Below are 17,527 nucleotides of genomic sequence, written 5' to 3'. Positions count from 1 at the left end.
AAACACGCACACGCTGTGGCGACTTGATTTCACTGTGGGGACCTAAACCCAAGTCCCCACGTGGTCATTAATGCTTTCCAAATGACTTAAAAACAACTTAAGACATCTGTGGCAATTTTTATAACTTTCTTTTAAAATTGCCTTGTGGGGACCTGTGTTTATTTTGGTGTGTTGATTTGTTTCTCAGCTCTTCCCCCGCAGGCTGATGTGGTATTGCAGTCATCAACACGCGGACAGGAATTCAAACACTTCATAAATCAGATGCCCTACACGCTTAGGCAGCAGACAGCAGATTCATGGGAACCATTTGTAAACAAATGAATTTTGTTTTTAATTGCCTGAACCCTTTACTCTGTTTTTATGTAAAATAATGAAATTGAGCTGTTTCTTGTGCATTTTGCATGTTTACAGAATAGAAAATAATCAATACTCAACTTAAGTCTTCCCTCATTGCACAACACTTCCAGATTCAGTTTAAACATTGGCTACTTTTGCGACAAACCAATCAAAATGTGACTTACTTTACTTCCTTATTTTTCTAATGATTTTTTTTTAAGTGCCCACAGGGGTGGTGTGTGATAATATTGAATTCCATACTGTGAAGACAACATAGTGTGTGCACGGATGCCGTCTGGTCTATGGTCGGATATGTGATTTAATTGAATGTTGTCTTCAAAACTTGTCTGATTATACAACAATATTCACAGGGTTTATACAATAACAATTGATACTTATTTGGTCTCATTACAAGTTCAGCAGTAAGGGGAAAAAGGGCTACTAATGGAATTGCCGCCACTTTGACTAATCTGCTGATATAAGTTATTGAAAAAGGACGCCAATTCCGCTGGTGGAATTATCCCTGAAGACATTAGCGCTGGAGGAATAAGCAATGGAAACCAGTGATAAATCCCCCGGGGCTAAATCCTTCAGCGGAATTAGCGCTGGAAACAAAAATGCTAATTCCATCGTATCTTCAGGTTAAAATACTGAATGAAAAACTGCCAAAAATAGTGTCCAATATAACCAAAAACAAAATGCAGTTGCCTCCACGCAAATGCTGAAGGTAAATTCATTCAGGTGATGCAAATTAAGCCACAGGTGCACCCAAATGGCCATGAAAGGCTATGTGAGACCCACAACTTCCCCAAACATACTTTCAAACAATATGCAGCTACTATATGCAGTCACCAGCCGGGGCAAACCTTAAACACCTAGATTTCCTGCTGTACATTGACCTGAAGAGGCATACACAGCTGCATCACATAACACAAGCAACACAAATTCAGAGGAGATAACTTGGAAGGGGAGCACCCATTCCATGGGTCAGGCAATTTCCCTGGGCACTACCTGATGTGCAGCTGATAATCTAGTGCCTCAACAGAGAGACATTAGCTGAGCTACTCTCCCTGATACAGGCAAATCTTCAAAGTAAATCTTCAAAGAATGATCAACACAAGAACAGCCATACCGCCATTGCTGAAGCTTTGGTCGGTGCTGTACTTGCGCCACAGGAACGTTCCAGCACATTATGGGCATGCAGCATGGCATGTTGCAACTCATTTTTTCAATTGTGTTTGCCCAAGTGCTGGACTCGCTCATGCAGCATGCAACCCAGCACACTCCCTGCCCACCAAAAGCAAAGTTGTATGTCACTTCCGCCTTGCCCATCATCAGTGCAGCACTGGTCGCATGGGTGATGCCATAGGCTTTGGAAAAGGTGTACTGTAACAGGAAACAACATTGCCTTATCATACAGGTGACCTATGATGCAGACCTCAATGTGACCCATTGCTATGCCTGCTTCACCATGCTCCACCCATGATGCCATGGTCATGTACAACAGTACACCTCCAGCATATATGGTGACCCAACAAAGGCAACAAACCTGGATCTTGGGTAAATGCAATCAGCATTAAACACACATGGTTCACAAGTGCAAAGGGTAAGACCGATGGGGGGGTGGGGTTTCACCTATGTGATTGTAATGTAATGCAAGCTGTGTGTGTACGCATGTGCGCAAGAAATGGGTGTGCACGCGAATGCGCGTGTGCACGCGAATGCGCCTGCACGCGTGTGTGTGCACGCGCAAATGCATGTGCGCGCATGTGTGTGCACGCGCAAATGCATGTGCGCGCGTGTGTGTGCACGCGCAAATGCATGTGCGCGCATGAATGCGTTGTGAATGTGGGTGCGCGACAGCGCGAATGTGGGTGCGCGACAGCGCGAATGTGGGTGCGCGACAGCGCGAATGAGCTGCCCTGACTCCGCCCTCTGGTGCCACACCTCAGTCCCCGTTGACACGTCGACAATAGATTTAACATTGCCTAATGACACCGGTATTATTAGCAGGGAGGTTGGTGGGACGTATGGAGGAAAGGGGACTAAGAACTAAGAGTATGTTAGTCACTATGGTAACTTATACGGTTACGTCCCGTCCCCTTTCCTCCATACTTCATGGGCGATTACAACTGAAAGTAGCCCCAGGGTGGAGTGGAGTGCCTCCTTAAGCAAATAAGTTCCTGAGAACCGCCTGTCCAAAAGCTGCATTATATCTACAGCCGGCATCCAAACAGTAATGCTTGCAGAAAGCAGAGGGAGTGGGCCAAGTGGCCGCCCTGATTATGACTTGCCAAGGGACATGGCGCTGGAATGCGATGGCCGTTGCCTTGGCCCTGACTGCGTGGGCATGCATGTTGGCCAGCAGCGGCTTGTGCTGGCTCTCATACGCTTCTTTGATGGCAGAGACCATCCAGCAGGATATGGAAGCCTTAGAGGTCTAATAGCCTGGTCTTGAGCCTCCGAAAGGGACAAACAGGGCGTCTGATTTGCGGAAGCCCTTGGTCCCGTCCAAGTAAAATTTCAGGGCACGCCTGACATCCAGTCTGTGCTTCGTCCTTGGGATCGGGAAAAAACGTAGGAAGGACTATTTCTTCATTCAGGTGGAAAGCAGACGGCACCTTGGGCAGAAATGCTGGGTGTGTCTGCAGGACTACTTTGTCCTTGTGAAAGGTAGTATATGGTTCAGAGGCAACCAGCACCTGGATTTCGCTGACTCTACGATCCGACGTGAGGCGGACTAGTAAGGCCGTCTTGATGGTGACCAGCCTTATGTCCGCGGATGCCATTGGCTCAAACAGTTTGTGCGCCAGGGCACCCAAAACTATGTTAAGGTCCCACACAGGGTGCAACCTCTTGACAAACGGGTAGAGCCTTGCGAGTCCCGTCAGATGTTTGTGAAGGTAGGATTGGAGGAGGAGAAGATGCCTTCCTCCGAGTTCCTGTAAGCTCGGATGGCTGCGAGGTATGTGCGGCAGGCGTCAACCTGCATGCCAGAGTGGGCAAGGTGCGCCAAGAAGGAGAGCACGTCGTCCAAAGTGCACGCCAAGGGATAGATTGCTTTTGAGTCTGCCCAGTGGCAGAATCTGGTGAATTTGCTTTTGTACTGGGCCCTGGTAGCCTTGATGATCTCCAGATTAGCCTGTGAAAGGCTGAGGTGCTGCAGCGTTACATGCTCAGGTAACACGCTGCGAGGGCTAGTTTCTGTGGCGCAGGGTGGATGACTCTACCCCCCCCTGCTGTGCCAAAAGATGTGCTGGGCCTGTCGGGAGGTGCATCAGGGCCTCTCCGAGCGGCTGAGCAACTCTGAAAACCATGGCCTGGCCGGCTACCATGGAGCTATTAGGATGTGGAGTTGGCGAGACTCTGATTTTGCAAATTACTCTGAATCAGCGGCGTGGGCAGAAAGGCGTAGGCCTTCATGCCGTTCCACTGGAGATTAAATGCGTCGCCCAGGGAGCCGGGCCCCGTCTCTGCCAGAAGGCAAACTGAGGGCACTTCTTGTTGTGCCAAGTGGCAAAGAGATCCACCTGGGGATGACCCCCACCTGTTGAAGTTCTCCTGAATAACAAGGTTGTTTAGCTGCCACTCATAATTGTCCGCTCCCATTCTGCTGAGCCTGTCTGCTTCCAGGTTGGATTCCCCCGGAAGGTGGACTGCCGGAAGGTAAATGTCGTTTTCCAGGATCCACTCCCACATGCTGATCGCCAGTCTGCACAGAGAAGGGGATCTAGTGCCTCCCTGCTTGTTGACGTAGTACATGCTGGTCGAGTTGTCCGTCTCGATGAGGACAACCTTGCCCCTGAGAAGTGGTAGGAATGCCCTGAGCGCTAGAAAGATGGCGTTCAGCACCAGCCAATTGATGTGGTATTCCCGCTCCTGTCGAGTCCAGGTCCCTTGGACCGATAGATCGTCCAGGGTGGCTCCCCAGCCCTCAAGCGTGGAATCCGTGGTGAAGGTGGCATGCAGAGTGGGCGGCCGGCGGGGCTTGCCCCTCCGTAGGTTGCATTCTCTGGACCACCATGTTAGGTCCGGGTTGAGAAATGGAGGAATGTTGATCATCTCGGATTGAGAGCCCCGCTCCTGGTTCCATGAGGCCGCGAAGTGCACATGAATCCTCCTCATCTTTAGTCGTGTGTGCGGGACGACCAATAGGACCGCTGCCAATAGACCCAGGAGATTTTGGTACCACCATGCCGAGGTCACTTCTCTGCTAAGAAAGTGGGTGGCGGCCCTCTTGATGGCTGAGATTTTGTCCTCCGAAGCAAATACCTTCTCGGAGCACGTGTCCCAGATGAGGCCCTAGAATGTCAGAGTCTGCGTAGGCAGCAGCTACGACTTCTTGAGATTGAGCGAGAAGGCCAGATCATGCAGTGTGTTCATAAGGGCATGGAAAGGGTGGTGAACCGCTTCCGGAGATATAGCCCTGACGAGCCAGTCGTCAAGGTATGGGTAGATTTGGAGGCCCTGCGCTCTGAGGAGGGCCGCCATTGCATTCATGAGCCTGGTAAAGACCCTGGGGCCGAGTTGAGGCCAAAAGGAAGGACCTTGTACTGAAAATGGTAGCCCATGATCCTGAACCGTAGGAAAGAACTATGGGGCTGCCAAATCGGGACACGTAGGTAAGCGTCCTTCAGATCCAGGGAGAACATCCAGTCTCCCTTGTCCAATGTCCCCACTGTAAAAGCTGGCTTAACTATCTTCAATTTTCCTGGAGTAAAAGCCAAAGCCTCGCTGGGAGGCCGTGACTTCCTCCACTGCCTAGCTCTCTACAGGCTCTCCGCCAAAAGAGTTGCTGTCCCAACTTGTGGTTGTGGAGGGGAGGAGAGGCTAGGATAGGAAGGCGGTACCCCGTGGATACTACAGAGAGGATCCAGGGGTTCGCGAATTTCTGACGCCAGAATTGTGCCTGGAGAGCAAGCCATGTCCTGCAGTCATGACTACGCTAAGGTATAATAAAGGAACTAGCATTTCTATTGTTGTGTGCTGGCGCCAACCGGACAAACAGTTCTGTACTGTTGGTTTAGATCAGTCCATGGACTGGAGTGACGTTCTTTTAAAGGAATATGGATAACATGGCAGTTAAAAGAACGAGATGGAAACTACAACTGGGGTTCTTTTGCTAAATCACAGTTTACGTAGATATGTTGTACATAGGGAAGAATTGTGAATCCTGAACTACCCCTCCTTTGGGTAGCTTGACGGCCGTCTACTGAAAGGATGCTCCCCCTCTACCGTGCGCTCAAGATTATTTGAGGATACATGAAACTCACGGTAGGTCTTACGTAGGTAGATGATGGTACCTAGTAAGATGAACAGCAATTAATAGTAGATATTTGTCTCACTGCTGTTCTTTTTGTTCCCCCTCCCTTTTTGTGCCTCTCTCTTATAGGTTTGGAATGTGAATTGTTAGCTTGTTCCAGACTGGTCTTGCATCAATTGGTGTGTGATGTTTGAACACCTCTGTAGTTGAATATATGTAGGTAGGGCACAGATGGTCCCCTGAAGAAGTTCACAATAGCAAGGTTTATAAAAATAAATAAATAAATAAATGAACGAAGCATGTTGGGTCTTGTTATGTAGTGTGATTGATAACGGTACCGAACAACAACATATTGAGTTGATGTGATTACCCTGGTAGCTGAGATAAGGGTACAATTAGCTCCAATTAGGCCATAATAGAAAACTGGGAAGAATTCCTGAAGTAAGGTACTCCCAGGTGCTACAAACTATAGCGTTGCTTTGCACATTGTTTTGACTTGTCTTGTTTTATGCAAATATGATGTGTAGATTTGTGTAGCCAGGGTGTTTTAGTTCTTTTTAGGCATTGTTTACATATTATGTACTGTGGTTTTAGAAATGTGCACTAGGTTTTACAAATGTTTTATGCCAATAGTTTTTTTTTTTTATGTAATGAATTCTTGTGATTATATTGTTATTTGCAAATAAAATTGACTTATGTTTGTATGAACCCTGACTCTGTACCTATTTGGTCCGCGGACCGAGTCACCTAGGAGTGGAACTATACAAAAAAAGCAGGCAATACAAGCCTCAGTTTATGGTGCAGAAACCTGGGGCTATGGTAGTTGACAGTCTCTAAACAAAACTGAAAATAAGTTTATGAAAGGTCTGCTTCTGTTACCTCAAAGTTCACCCACTGCGTTAATACATTTGCAATGTGATATCAGCTCGTTAGGCCACTTAGCTGCTCTAAAGCCCGTTTTTTCCTGCCTTGGAGTGTGGAGTACGGCTAGCCTTGGGAAGTATCGAGATGCATTAAACCATTTATTAAGTCTGAACGGGGGTGCCTGGAATGTATATCCTGGGTTGCACATGTTAAGGAACAATGAGCCTGCATTATGGGTAGCCCCTAACAACATTGATAATCTACCTTATCCAGGATTAAGAAAGCAGTAATTGCAAGGAAAAGAGAAATGCTGATAGAGGCTGCTATGAACCTTAAATTGGGCCCAGTCTATCTTGAGGGTAAAACAGATTACGGTTTTGAGTGTGATGATATATACATCTGCCATTTGAAAGATCTTTGTACACTCGGTTTAGGATGGGAACACTAGCTCCGGCCTGCTATCCAAATCTTGGGGTCTGAGGGGTTGGGCACATGTCGGCTTTGTGATTTAGGCACAGAAACTGTTACTCATTTCATGTTTATCTGTGTAAAGTTGAAAGACTTGAGAAGCCAATTTTTATTTATTTATTTAACATTTATAAAGCACTCACACAGCCCGCAGGCATCGAGGCGCTGTTACAGGAATTGTTTGTTTTTCTTAGTTGCGCGATTGTGTGTTTTTTTTTTGTCTTAGTTACGTATTTATAACGTGCTTAAACACCCAGAGATTTCTAAGCGTGGACCCGGGGATCGAACCTGTTGTTGCTTCGTGTCGTCTTGCTTCCAAGACGCTGCCGCTGAGCTATCCTCCCGGGACAATACCTAAGATAGAGAGGCTAGTTTACAATCTACCACTGAAGCATTGAAATTTTGTAGAGATTCAACCGCACACCATATTGTATTTGCAGTAGCCCATTGTGCCCATGGGGCCTGGTTACTGAGAACAAAAATACAGGGAAAGATGGAGTATGGAAGTAAACCAGACCATTTGCCCAATGTTTGAGAAGTGTGGTGGCTGTTATTTTTTTTTAATGCAATTAATAGAGGATGCAAGCTAGCTCTCCCCTTGCTATGAACTGTTAAAGATTTGCTCCATTTTAATTGCTTTTATGGGTTGAGATTTTTATATGGGGTGAATTTATGGAAAAGATTTAATGTAAAATGAATTTCTTTTTATCTTTACCTTGAGAATGGAAAAAATGTTGTATGTGTATTTTAATGTGTGTTACTTTATGGTTTTATACCAAATAAAGTATTAAAAAGATGATGATGATACTGGAAGAGGAACATAGAGGTTTCCAACAACTTGACAGAGGTATTTTCATTTGTTACTGAGGACAGATTATCTGTACCAGAGCAAATATTAAGCAGCTGTCCTTGACGCAAAGGCAGATTGGCAAGCACTGCAGAAACTGTCACATGCCAAGACATTCCATGACCTTACAATTGAATTCAACAAGAAAATAGAACCTTATCTGCTCAAATATGCTGAAACCCCTTTAGTATTTTATACCTAAAATTAACTCAAGAACTCCATGCAAAGGAAAAGAACAGAAAAAGCAACACCTGTTGAGTACAAAATCACAGACTCTACAAATCTTGAAACATTTTCAATGAGAACCCTCCTATTGTATTTTGAAACTAACTTGCATCTCAAACAAAGCAATTCGGCATGCACAAAGGGTAAAAAGAAGCCTGGTATCCAGCTGGGGAAATGAAGCCAAATCATCAGATGGATGATGTTGGAGGCGTTGAAAGCACACAAGCAGGCAGACACAAAAATCATTCTTCACTGCTTTTATGTATTACCTCGTCATGCTACTACCCTCCACATTTTCTCAGCAGATGCCAATGTTTTTGTACTTTCGCTGTGGTGGTCACTGTTTTCCCATCTGACAAAAGGTTTGTCACAGGAGTTGGAAGTAATAGAAGATGTATAGATCTCAAACGAGTGTGCTCCTTCTTAGGGCCTACAAAGGTGCAGGCATTTCTACGCCTCCATGCTCTTTCAGGGTATGATGTTAATGGGTGCTTTATGAAGAAAGGAAAAATATATTTCTGGAATGTTTTCAAGACTTAAGAAAAATAAACCCTTGAAGCTTTGGGAAGACTTGGGTGTCTAGAAGAATTGAAGAAGGAAGATGAACGATTGAAAGAGCAATTCATTTGTCAAGTGTACTCGCCAGGAATGACGATTTCGGAAATTGGTCAACTGCCTTGGTGGATGTTCACATAAAAAAAAGTGATGCAAAGTTAAAATCTGCCGCCAACAAGAGCCTCTCCAATACCATATATCTAAAGTACTCATTACCAGGTGATGGTGTGGCGATGATCAACACTCTAATCTCCCAAAGCCATTACAATTCGGGTGGGAGAAGGCAGATAATCAATATTCTCCCATTACGCGTATGATTCCATGCGCACCACAATCAATCAATCATTCAGCTGGGACAGTTTGCTGTGCATTGCAAATGCCGAGCTCAGCCACTAAGGTGCATAGAACTGTGCTATTATGGTGGCGACAAAACGCTCTGTGATGTCGATTTTGAAGATGATAAAAATGTGTTATTTTATTTATTGTGCATTTGTAAGGCGCTTATACAGCAAGTAAATTGTGTTTAAAAACGCTCTAAAATGAACTCTGGAACTCCTTAGATGACCTTTAGAACCTTAATATCTCCCTTCAAATGTAAATAGCTATTGACGTTTTAATAAATAGCATATTACAACGAGAAAGTTGCAAATTATTTCACACTTTCTAATTTTGTGAGGATCCAGTCAAAGGTTTGCAATGAAGTAGAAATAATTTACAAGGCTTTTATCTCGAAAACGGTAAAAAGTTATCAAAATAAGCAGTTGCAGCTCAAAAACTAAATTAGTATCTGCAATGGCTGCCATCTTGGATTAATGACATCACACAGGCCCTCTGCCACATATTCAGACAAAACACTTGTTAGTACAGGATTGTATGCTTCATTATCAGAGCATAACCAGTAGGCATACCTTCCTTTCATTCAAAATCCTACAGACTAGGTTATTTTTTTCTATTTTTTTTTGTACTCTTTATTTCTTATTTCACAACAAAATCATCAGGCATAGGTTATTTTAACAGATGCCCCTCAACTAATATTCAGGTTACAACGAATGAATAGGATGGTCCTTTCTTACCTTGGATTTAGCTTGCCAGCTAAAGTGGAGGCTGTTGGTTTCGGTGGGCACCAATAGATTGAATGAGAGTGCATGTTGATTAATGATATCATTTCTCACATAATAAAGTTCTGCATCAAGACCTGGCAGAAAAAGAGAACAAAAAATGAAAAGATTCTTCTCTGCACAGTATGAACAGGTTGTAACAAAGGGAAATAAAATGACCAATATGCTTTCAGTTTCAAAATACAGGACTTAAATCACTTAATTGTCTAAGCCAAAGGCAATGAAATAAAGATTTGATAACAAGGTGCTAAAAGCGACGTATGACTATCAGGCATAACCCAGCAAGAAGGAGCTGCCTCTTGCTCCTTGCCCATGCTGGAGCAAGGAGCTAGTAAACGTTGTGCCTCAAATCTAACTTTCAACTACGATGCAAACTAGATATGTGTCTATTACATCTGACCCATAACGTTTTAAATGAACCCTTTGACACATTCCCAATCACTGTCAAACAGGTATATTTGTATCACAGATGTAGACCTTGGAAGTCGAATGTAGCTACTTGTAGCTGTTGGCTACTCAAGGCTACAAGGAGTAAATAGATCATTGCAGATGTGAGAAAGAGGTTGAAATTGCTGCAAACTCCTCAAGTCTATGGAATGTCAACTCACAGCAGTCCCCTTTATTTTTCCACTGGATGATGCATTAACATGCTGTGCTGTATCACTACTACACACGAATGCTGCAATGATGTCAAAGCCAATTCAAATGCCTTTTGGTGGCCCATTATACCCTAGTCCAGGAATAATATATATACACAAGTGAAAATGTGTGGGTTTGTGGCTTCGCGTATGTGCCCTATACAATTACACACTGTTTCAACAATCTACACCAAATTCTGCATAATAACCTGTTAGAGCCCTCCCGACATTACTGGCTACATGACATCTGGACACCCCACCCCTTTCCCTGGATTTCTGCAAAAGTTAAAGTTTGGGCGTGGGTTTGTGGCTTCACGTATGTATCCTATACAATTCCACACCGTTTCACCAATCAGCACCAAATGTTGCACAGTTACCTGTACCTATGAGGGAATGGAGGCCTGGGCAACGGTGGGTATATCAGCTAGTTTTAAATAAAGGCAGCAAAGTAGTCCTTCAGCTAACTTTCACCACGGATTGGGACAAATCTTCTCCATGCACCCACTACTTTTAGCCACCAATGACAAAAGCATAGCTTCACTTGTTAAACAGGCAATAATTAATTCCTTAAATATACTGGCATCCAAAATACTATGTTTTGGATGTCAGTATGCTGAAGGAATGCTCAACGAGTGAAGCTGTTGCAGCTTCACTTGCTCAGCGGGCCGTGTATTTCATTAATAAATGGTCATCCACAACACTGCACTTATTAGTGTTTTGCATGATAGTCTATTTCAGATATGGTGCTGTTAGGGGGGGCGCTGTTGAGCGCCGAACAAGATGGCCGCCTGAACGTGACTCTCCGCGGCAGGCAGTCACAGGATCCTTTTTGCGGCACCTTCCTGCATTCATACTTCACTTCAGTGGGCACAACTAGATTGCGGACGATCTGGGCTGCATCTGAACCGAACCCCGACGCAAAGCGGTGCCGGGAACCCTGAGATCCTGACATCTCTCCGCCCCTCCCCCACCTGCGAGGTGGCTTCGCGCCAGCGTCCTTCTCCGGCTGCGGGACGTGCCGGGCCTCTTTGATTGCCGGGGCCGCCACTCGTTCCAGCGAGGATCCCCACCCACTCCTGCCAGGGCTCACTGACTTAGGAGGCCTCCCCCAGAACCCGGACCCTGCGTTCCTTCCTTTCGCGGAGGGGCGGCACATAAGGCTGCGGCCGCGGCGCAATCCGACGCCGCCTTTTGGGGTGTCCTTTGCGCCACTGTGGCCCGGCCCTTCCCGGACCGTGATCCTGCTCGCTGGAGGAGCCGACTGCTGGAGGCCCTCCCCCCCACAGGGATACTTCAGTGAAGGGGTCGAGCTGCGGCGCTCCCCTGGACGCCTGGCGCTGCGCTCCCCTGCTGACATACACCGCAGGGCACCGGGCCCAATAAGGTACGTGGTGCATGGAGGGGGGGGGGTACCGCCTCACTCCGTGGCCCGAGTGCTGGTGGTGCCCACCTCTGTAACTTGGGGCTCATGTTGCTGTACGCTGGCGCTCTCACCCAACACAGTCGGCTTCGCCCTGAAGCTGCATCACCCGGGTGTCCCTCTGCCCCGCAGACTGGCTTGTGATCCGGCAATTGACTTGGGGTGCTCTGGGCCACGCCAGCCACCCACATTACATCTACTTTGTGGTGCCTCCTGACCTGAGGATTCTCAGGGTTTAGTTCATCCCACATTGCTGCTCTTGAGCCTCAGCCTGTCCATTTCATCGGTGGGACACAAGGCCGGTTGGTGCTCTTCCCTACCCCTCCTACAGACTTGCTTGGACTACCATACCTTGTCCACGGCTCTCACAGCGGCCACTGCACACCAGCACTCTTAGCCCCTGCGTCATCTACACCTGATCTCGTCTGACTGCGCCTCCCGTACCTGCGGGGGCAGGTTGCACCTCCACAGGCCGCAACAGGCCCCACATAAACGGGTCCACAGTCGCTGACCCCCCCCTCTGGAAAATCACCTGCTCTACATCACGCCCTGCGAGGTTCCCATACCTCCCTTTCTTGAGCTGCTGGGATCCCCCCCTTGCTCCATTGGAACTCCAACCTCGCCAGGATGACCAAGGGGGCCTCAAAGAAACACAGCTCCATCAATATGTTCGCAAAGACGCCGGTGAGATCGCCAGAGGAAACCACCGAGCAGGCTCCCACAGCGTCATCATCCGCCATAGCTCCGGAGTCTCAAAACATGATGGACTTCATTCGGGAGGGCTTCACCGCACTCCCCTCAAAACTAGATGACATGAACGGCACTATATCCTCTATCAAGGCCCATATTGAGAGGACGGATAGCCGGGTGGCGGAGGTCGAGACAAGGGTGGGCTCCGCTGAGAATGCATTGGGTGCCCTGCGCTCTGAGGTCATCGCCCTTTCCAACCGAGTCCTTGACGTGGAAAAGAAGAACGAGGACTTGGAATCAAGGCGCAATAACCTTTGTATCATCGGCGTTCCCGAGAATGAGGTTCATGAATCAATGGAAGATTTCGTCGAACACACATTGCTGACACTCCTCGATTCACCCAAACTTTCCCCGCAATTTTCCATAGAGCGTGCGCACCGAGCCCTAACGGCTAAACCCAGGCCTGGCGCGCCTCCTCGGCCCATCATAGTCCGTGTGCTGAATTTTCGTGACCGCGATGCCCTCCTCAGGGCCGCGAGGCTCAAGGGTGAGCTCTTACTAGGCGGTGCGAGGATCCACCTTTACCCAGACTTCTCGTTGGCCGTCCAGCGTGAACGCAAGACTTTCCTGGCGGTAAAGCGCAGGGTGGGTGATCTCTCAGTTAAATACGCCATGCTCTACCCCGCCAAACTCCGCATAGAATACACCAACCGGGTGTTGTTCTTCACTCTTCCAGAAGAGGCCTCTAAGTTCCTGGACGAACATTTCCCAGGCTGATGCCCCCCCTTTGGGCTAAAGGATAGCAGTAGGACCTAGAACAGTCAAGGAGGGCCCACACCCAGCCACCTTCCAATACTGGAGTCACACTGGTTTTCTATTCTGTAACATGTTTAGAATGTTCACGGTCACGAATATGTGCCGCGTCAACATGTGCAACATCTCCACCCAAGTTACATACAAGTTCTCACTGTTGGCACCTTTCATTTCACTTTGACCTGCCGTTGCCCGGAGAGACACGGCCAATCCTGCCTACTGGCCCCCAGGCGCTGATGCCTTTGGTTTGGTTTTTGTTGAGGGGTTTTGGGATTGCCATCCCTCTCTTTGGGGGAGGGATGTGGGTGGGGGTGGAACATGTTGGGGGTTATGTTACAAAAAGCTTGGCGTTGGCAGCAATTACGGACCGCGAGGTGGTACTCAACGACTGTTACTGCAGGGCCGCTAAATTGGCCCATTGGCTATTGGTATTTTCTCTGATATATTCGTCCCCGTATCAATGTCTGGGAGCGAACTGACTTTTATGAGCTGGAATGTTCGGGGGTTGGGTAACTACAAAAAGATGAGGCAGCTGCAGGCTGAACGTCATGGATCCAAGGTTCTTTTCTTACAGGAGACACATGCCCGCACGGAACAGTGCATGAGATTTGCCAAATCTTGGGGCCCCCACAGATTCTCCACCGATTTCTCTTCCTAAAGCCATGGGGTCATGACCCTCATCCATAAGAGTCTCAAGTTCACTCTCATCTCCTCACACATAGACCCTCAGGGCAGATATGTACTGCTTCATGCTACGCTTCAAAATAAGGAGATAGTCCTGCTGAACATTTATGGTCCCAATATAGATGATCCAGATTTTTATGTACAGATCTCGTCCCTTCTCGATGGCTTCCCTCTTGTCCCCATCCTCTTGGGGGAGGGAGGGGGGGGGAATTTTAACACAATTTTCGATGTAGCCCTCGACAGGTCTGGGTCCAAACCTCGTCAACTTTCTAGAGCAGCCTACGCTGCACTATCGTCCCTTCCCCGTCTCGCCATGGTTGATGCATGGAGGTTCTTTTACCCGGATTCCCGCATTTATTCTTTCTACTCTTCGGTCCACGATTCTTATTCCCGTATTGACAGATGGGTGATCTCCAACGCACTAGTTAAGAATGTCATACAGCTACAGATTCTCCCCAGGACCCTGTCTGACCACTCTCCTGTGACCATTACCATGGATTGGGGGCCGATCCGGGCTGTACCCGACGTTGGAGGCTGAAGCCTCTTTCCCTGCTGGACCCAGAGTTTTGTTCTGAGCTCGAGCTATCCATCGAGGAGTTCTTCGAGACAAACACAGGCTCGGTAAGATCGCAGGCCATTCTGTGGGAGACCTTCAAGGTTTATATTAGAGGGATGGCGCTGTCGAAGGAGAACGGTGTCCTTAAATCGATCCGCAGAAACCCCGCAGAGAGTGAATCTAAGTTATCGACCCTGGAGGCTCAATGTTCACTTCACTCCACTCCACTCCGGGAACCCTGGCTGACATCGGGGTGGAGCTGGATAGGTTCCGATCCCTGGCGGAGCGCAAACAAAAATTCTTGGATAACCCTGGCATGGTGAGAAGATACGGGGAGGGCAAGCGCCCTGGCCGATTTCTGGCGAGACTTATCCGTCACGAGATGGGGTCCCCGCATATACTTGGGATTGAGAGACCGGACGGCTCTATGGCTGTCACCTCACAAGACATCAATACGGAAGTTTTCACGTTCTATGAAACCCTATATTCCAACTCTGATGAGGTGCCAGCGGCGGAGATTGACTCCTTCCTTGATACCCTTCCTTTGACGACTCTCTCTCTGGAGTCCGCGGGTTCCCTGGATTCCCCACTTACGCTCTAGGAGCTCTCTGATGCGGTGGACTCCTTATCCTTGGGGAGGGCCCCTGGCTCGGATGGTATCCCAGTTGAATTTTATAAGCGCTATAAACAACTATTGCTCCCTCACCTGTTGGCTCTCTGGGAGGAGTCGGTTGAAGCCAGTGTATTTCCCCCTTCACTCCGTGAAGCCACAATTACGGTACTACTTAAGTCTGGTAAACCCCCCTCACAATGCGGTTCATACCGCCCGTTCTCACTTATAAATTGCGATGTCAAAATATACGCTAAGGCTCTAGCACTCCGGTTGGCTCCCCTCTTGCCATCTATCATCCATCCGGATCAGGGGGGCTTCATCCCCGGTCGCTCTACCTCTCTGAACCTTAGGCGTCTCTTTAATATAATTAACAGAATAAACCCCGAGACACATGCGGTAGCGGCCACGCTCGACATGCAAAAGGCTTTTGATTCGGTTTCATGGAGGTATTTGTGGCGGGTCCTCGAGAGCTGTAAATTTGGTCCCTCTTTTCTCTCCTGGGTCAGATTGCTCTACTCTGACCCCGTGGCTAGGGTCCGTACCGGCGACAGCTGCTCCCCCCTCTTTGGGATCGCCAGGGGGACGAGACAGGGATGCCCCTTCTCTCCCTTGATCTACGCCATAGCAATAGAGCCCTTCGCTGACATGCTCTGCCGATTCCACGCACAGAGGACTCTGCACGGCGGGCCAGGCGGACATAGCGTCTCTATATGCCGATGATGCTTTGTTGCTTATACGCTCTCCCTCCGTCAACTTATCCCCAATACTGGAAGACGTCAAATATTTTGGCCGAATCTCTGGCCTTAAGGTGAATTGCTCGAAATCTACACTTTTCCCTCTTACAGAATGCACTCCCCCCCCCCCCTCCTGATACCCAGGGGTTTACATGGGCCCAGTCTACTTTCACCTACCTGGGGATCGAGATGACGCGCCATCAAGCGCTGACTTTCAACGAGAACTATCAAAAGTATCTCACACATTTGTCATCTAAGGTCTTAGCCTGGGACAAACTCCTGATATCCCTCGCAGGCAGGATAGGCCTGCTGAAAATGGTGGTGTTGCCCCAGTTACTCTACAAGTTCGCCAATATCCCCCCCTGTGGCCAGGGGGGCTTTCTTCCGGGAACTGACTCGCACGGTCAATTCCTTCCTTTGGTATTCGGGTGCGGTCTGCCTTAAACTGGATACCTTATCTACCCCTATGGCTTATATGGGGGCTTTGGTGCCCCTGACTTCCGTAAATACTGGCTGGTATCCCAAATCCAATATACATCCTACTGGTTTAACGCAACTGATTCCCCCCTCCCCCCAACATGTCAGACTCGAGAAACTTGCGGTCTGTGACCGTGACATTCGCGCCTTGGTGATACAACCCACCCCTCTGGTGCTGACTCAGAGTCCGGTCGCCTGCAGATCCCCGGCATTGGCAAAAACATGGAAATTGTCCGGTACTGCTCACACCTTCCATGGTAACCTCCCTCTCTGGAACTTCCTACCGGGGGTCCCACGGGTGCCATCGGCCATGGTCCAACGCTGGGCTGAGGCGGGATATGAGTTGCTGCGCGATGTGTTTGATCAGGGTATATTTGTCGAATGGCCCGACCTCCCATTGCCCTTAAGGAGAGGCCAGAGTGTATGGCTCCAATATTCATCCCTTCGCAGGACCCTTAAGCGTAACTATCCGATGTTCCCAGCTTTACCACCGGACGACCCCATCATCGAGGAACTCACCTCCCCCTCACCCACTAGAGATAAAATATCTAGACTATATACTATGCTGCAATCCAGATCTATTCCAGAATTCACTAAACTGAGGCGGGCGTGGGAGGTGGACCTTGGTGTTGAAATGTCTGATGAGCGCTGGGCGCACTTGTGTGATCGCATACACCGGGTGTCTCAACTCCCGCTTCAAACTGATACAGTTTAAAGTCCTACATAGGTTCCACTACACCCCGATCAGATTGCACCGCATGTCCAGTGATCACCCCTCTAGCTGCCCTAGGTGCGGCCTGGATGTGGCGGATTACATTCATATGATTTGGTCCTGTCTCCGCCTTTCACAGTTTTGGGAGGCAGTCTGCTCGATGGTGTCGGCTATGCACGACCATCCCATCAGTCCCTCCCCGGTGGTATGCCTCTCATGACCTCCCGGGCCTCCCCCAGAACTCCAAAAAACTAGCTGGCCTCTGCATGCTTCTCGCTGTTCGATCCATCCTACTGTGTTGGCTTCGCCCCTTGCCTCCCACGCACGCCCAATGGCTAAGAGCGGTCACGTGGGCCTCGGACGAAGCCTGGTCTCACCTACAACCTACCCACTCTAGGCCCAGGAATATCTGGCTCAGATTCCGATCTTATATGTCAGACCTGAATATGACACCGCCACATCTCCTCTAACCACCTCTCCCCACCGACCCGGGCTCTCGCCCCCATCAAAGCTT

The 17,527-nt window shown here is 48.4% G+C and overlaps 1 protein-coding gene across 2 annotated transcripts in view; it reads right to left on the bottom strand.

The window, feature by feature from the left end:
* RYK (receptor like tyrosine kinase) overlaps positions 1 to 17,527 on the bottom strand; it is a 1,007,965-nt gene that overhangs the window by 827,111 nt on the left and 163,327 nt on the right. For both annotated transcript variants that reach the window (XM_069618057.1, XM_069618056.1), the window contains exon 2: positions 9,632 to 9,753. In XM_069618057.1, coding sequence (XP_069474158.1) covers positions 9,632 to 9,753 — 122 coding nt within the window. The remainder of the gene's footprint in view (positions 1 to 9,631; positions 9,754 to 17,527) is intronic.

This window comes from Ambystoma mexicanum, chromosome 10 (genome assembly GCF_040938575.1).
Source record: "Ambystoma mexicanum isolate Mex_15411 chromosome 10, UKY_AmexF1_1, whole genome shotgun sequence".
Taxonomy (NCBI): Eukaryota; Metazoa; Chordata; class Amphibia; order Caudata; family Ambystomatidae; genus Ambystoma; species Ambystoma mexicanum.
Note: the sequence above shows the minus strand (reverse complement) of the source record. Positions and strands in the feature narration are given on the sequence as shown.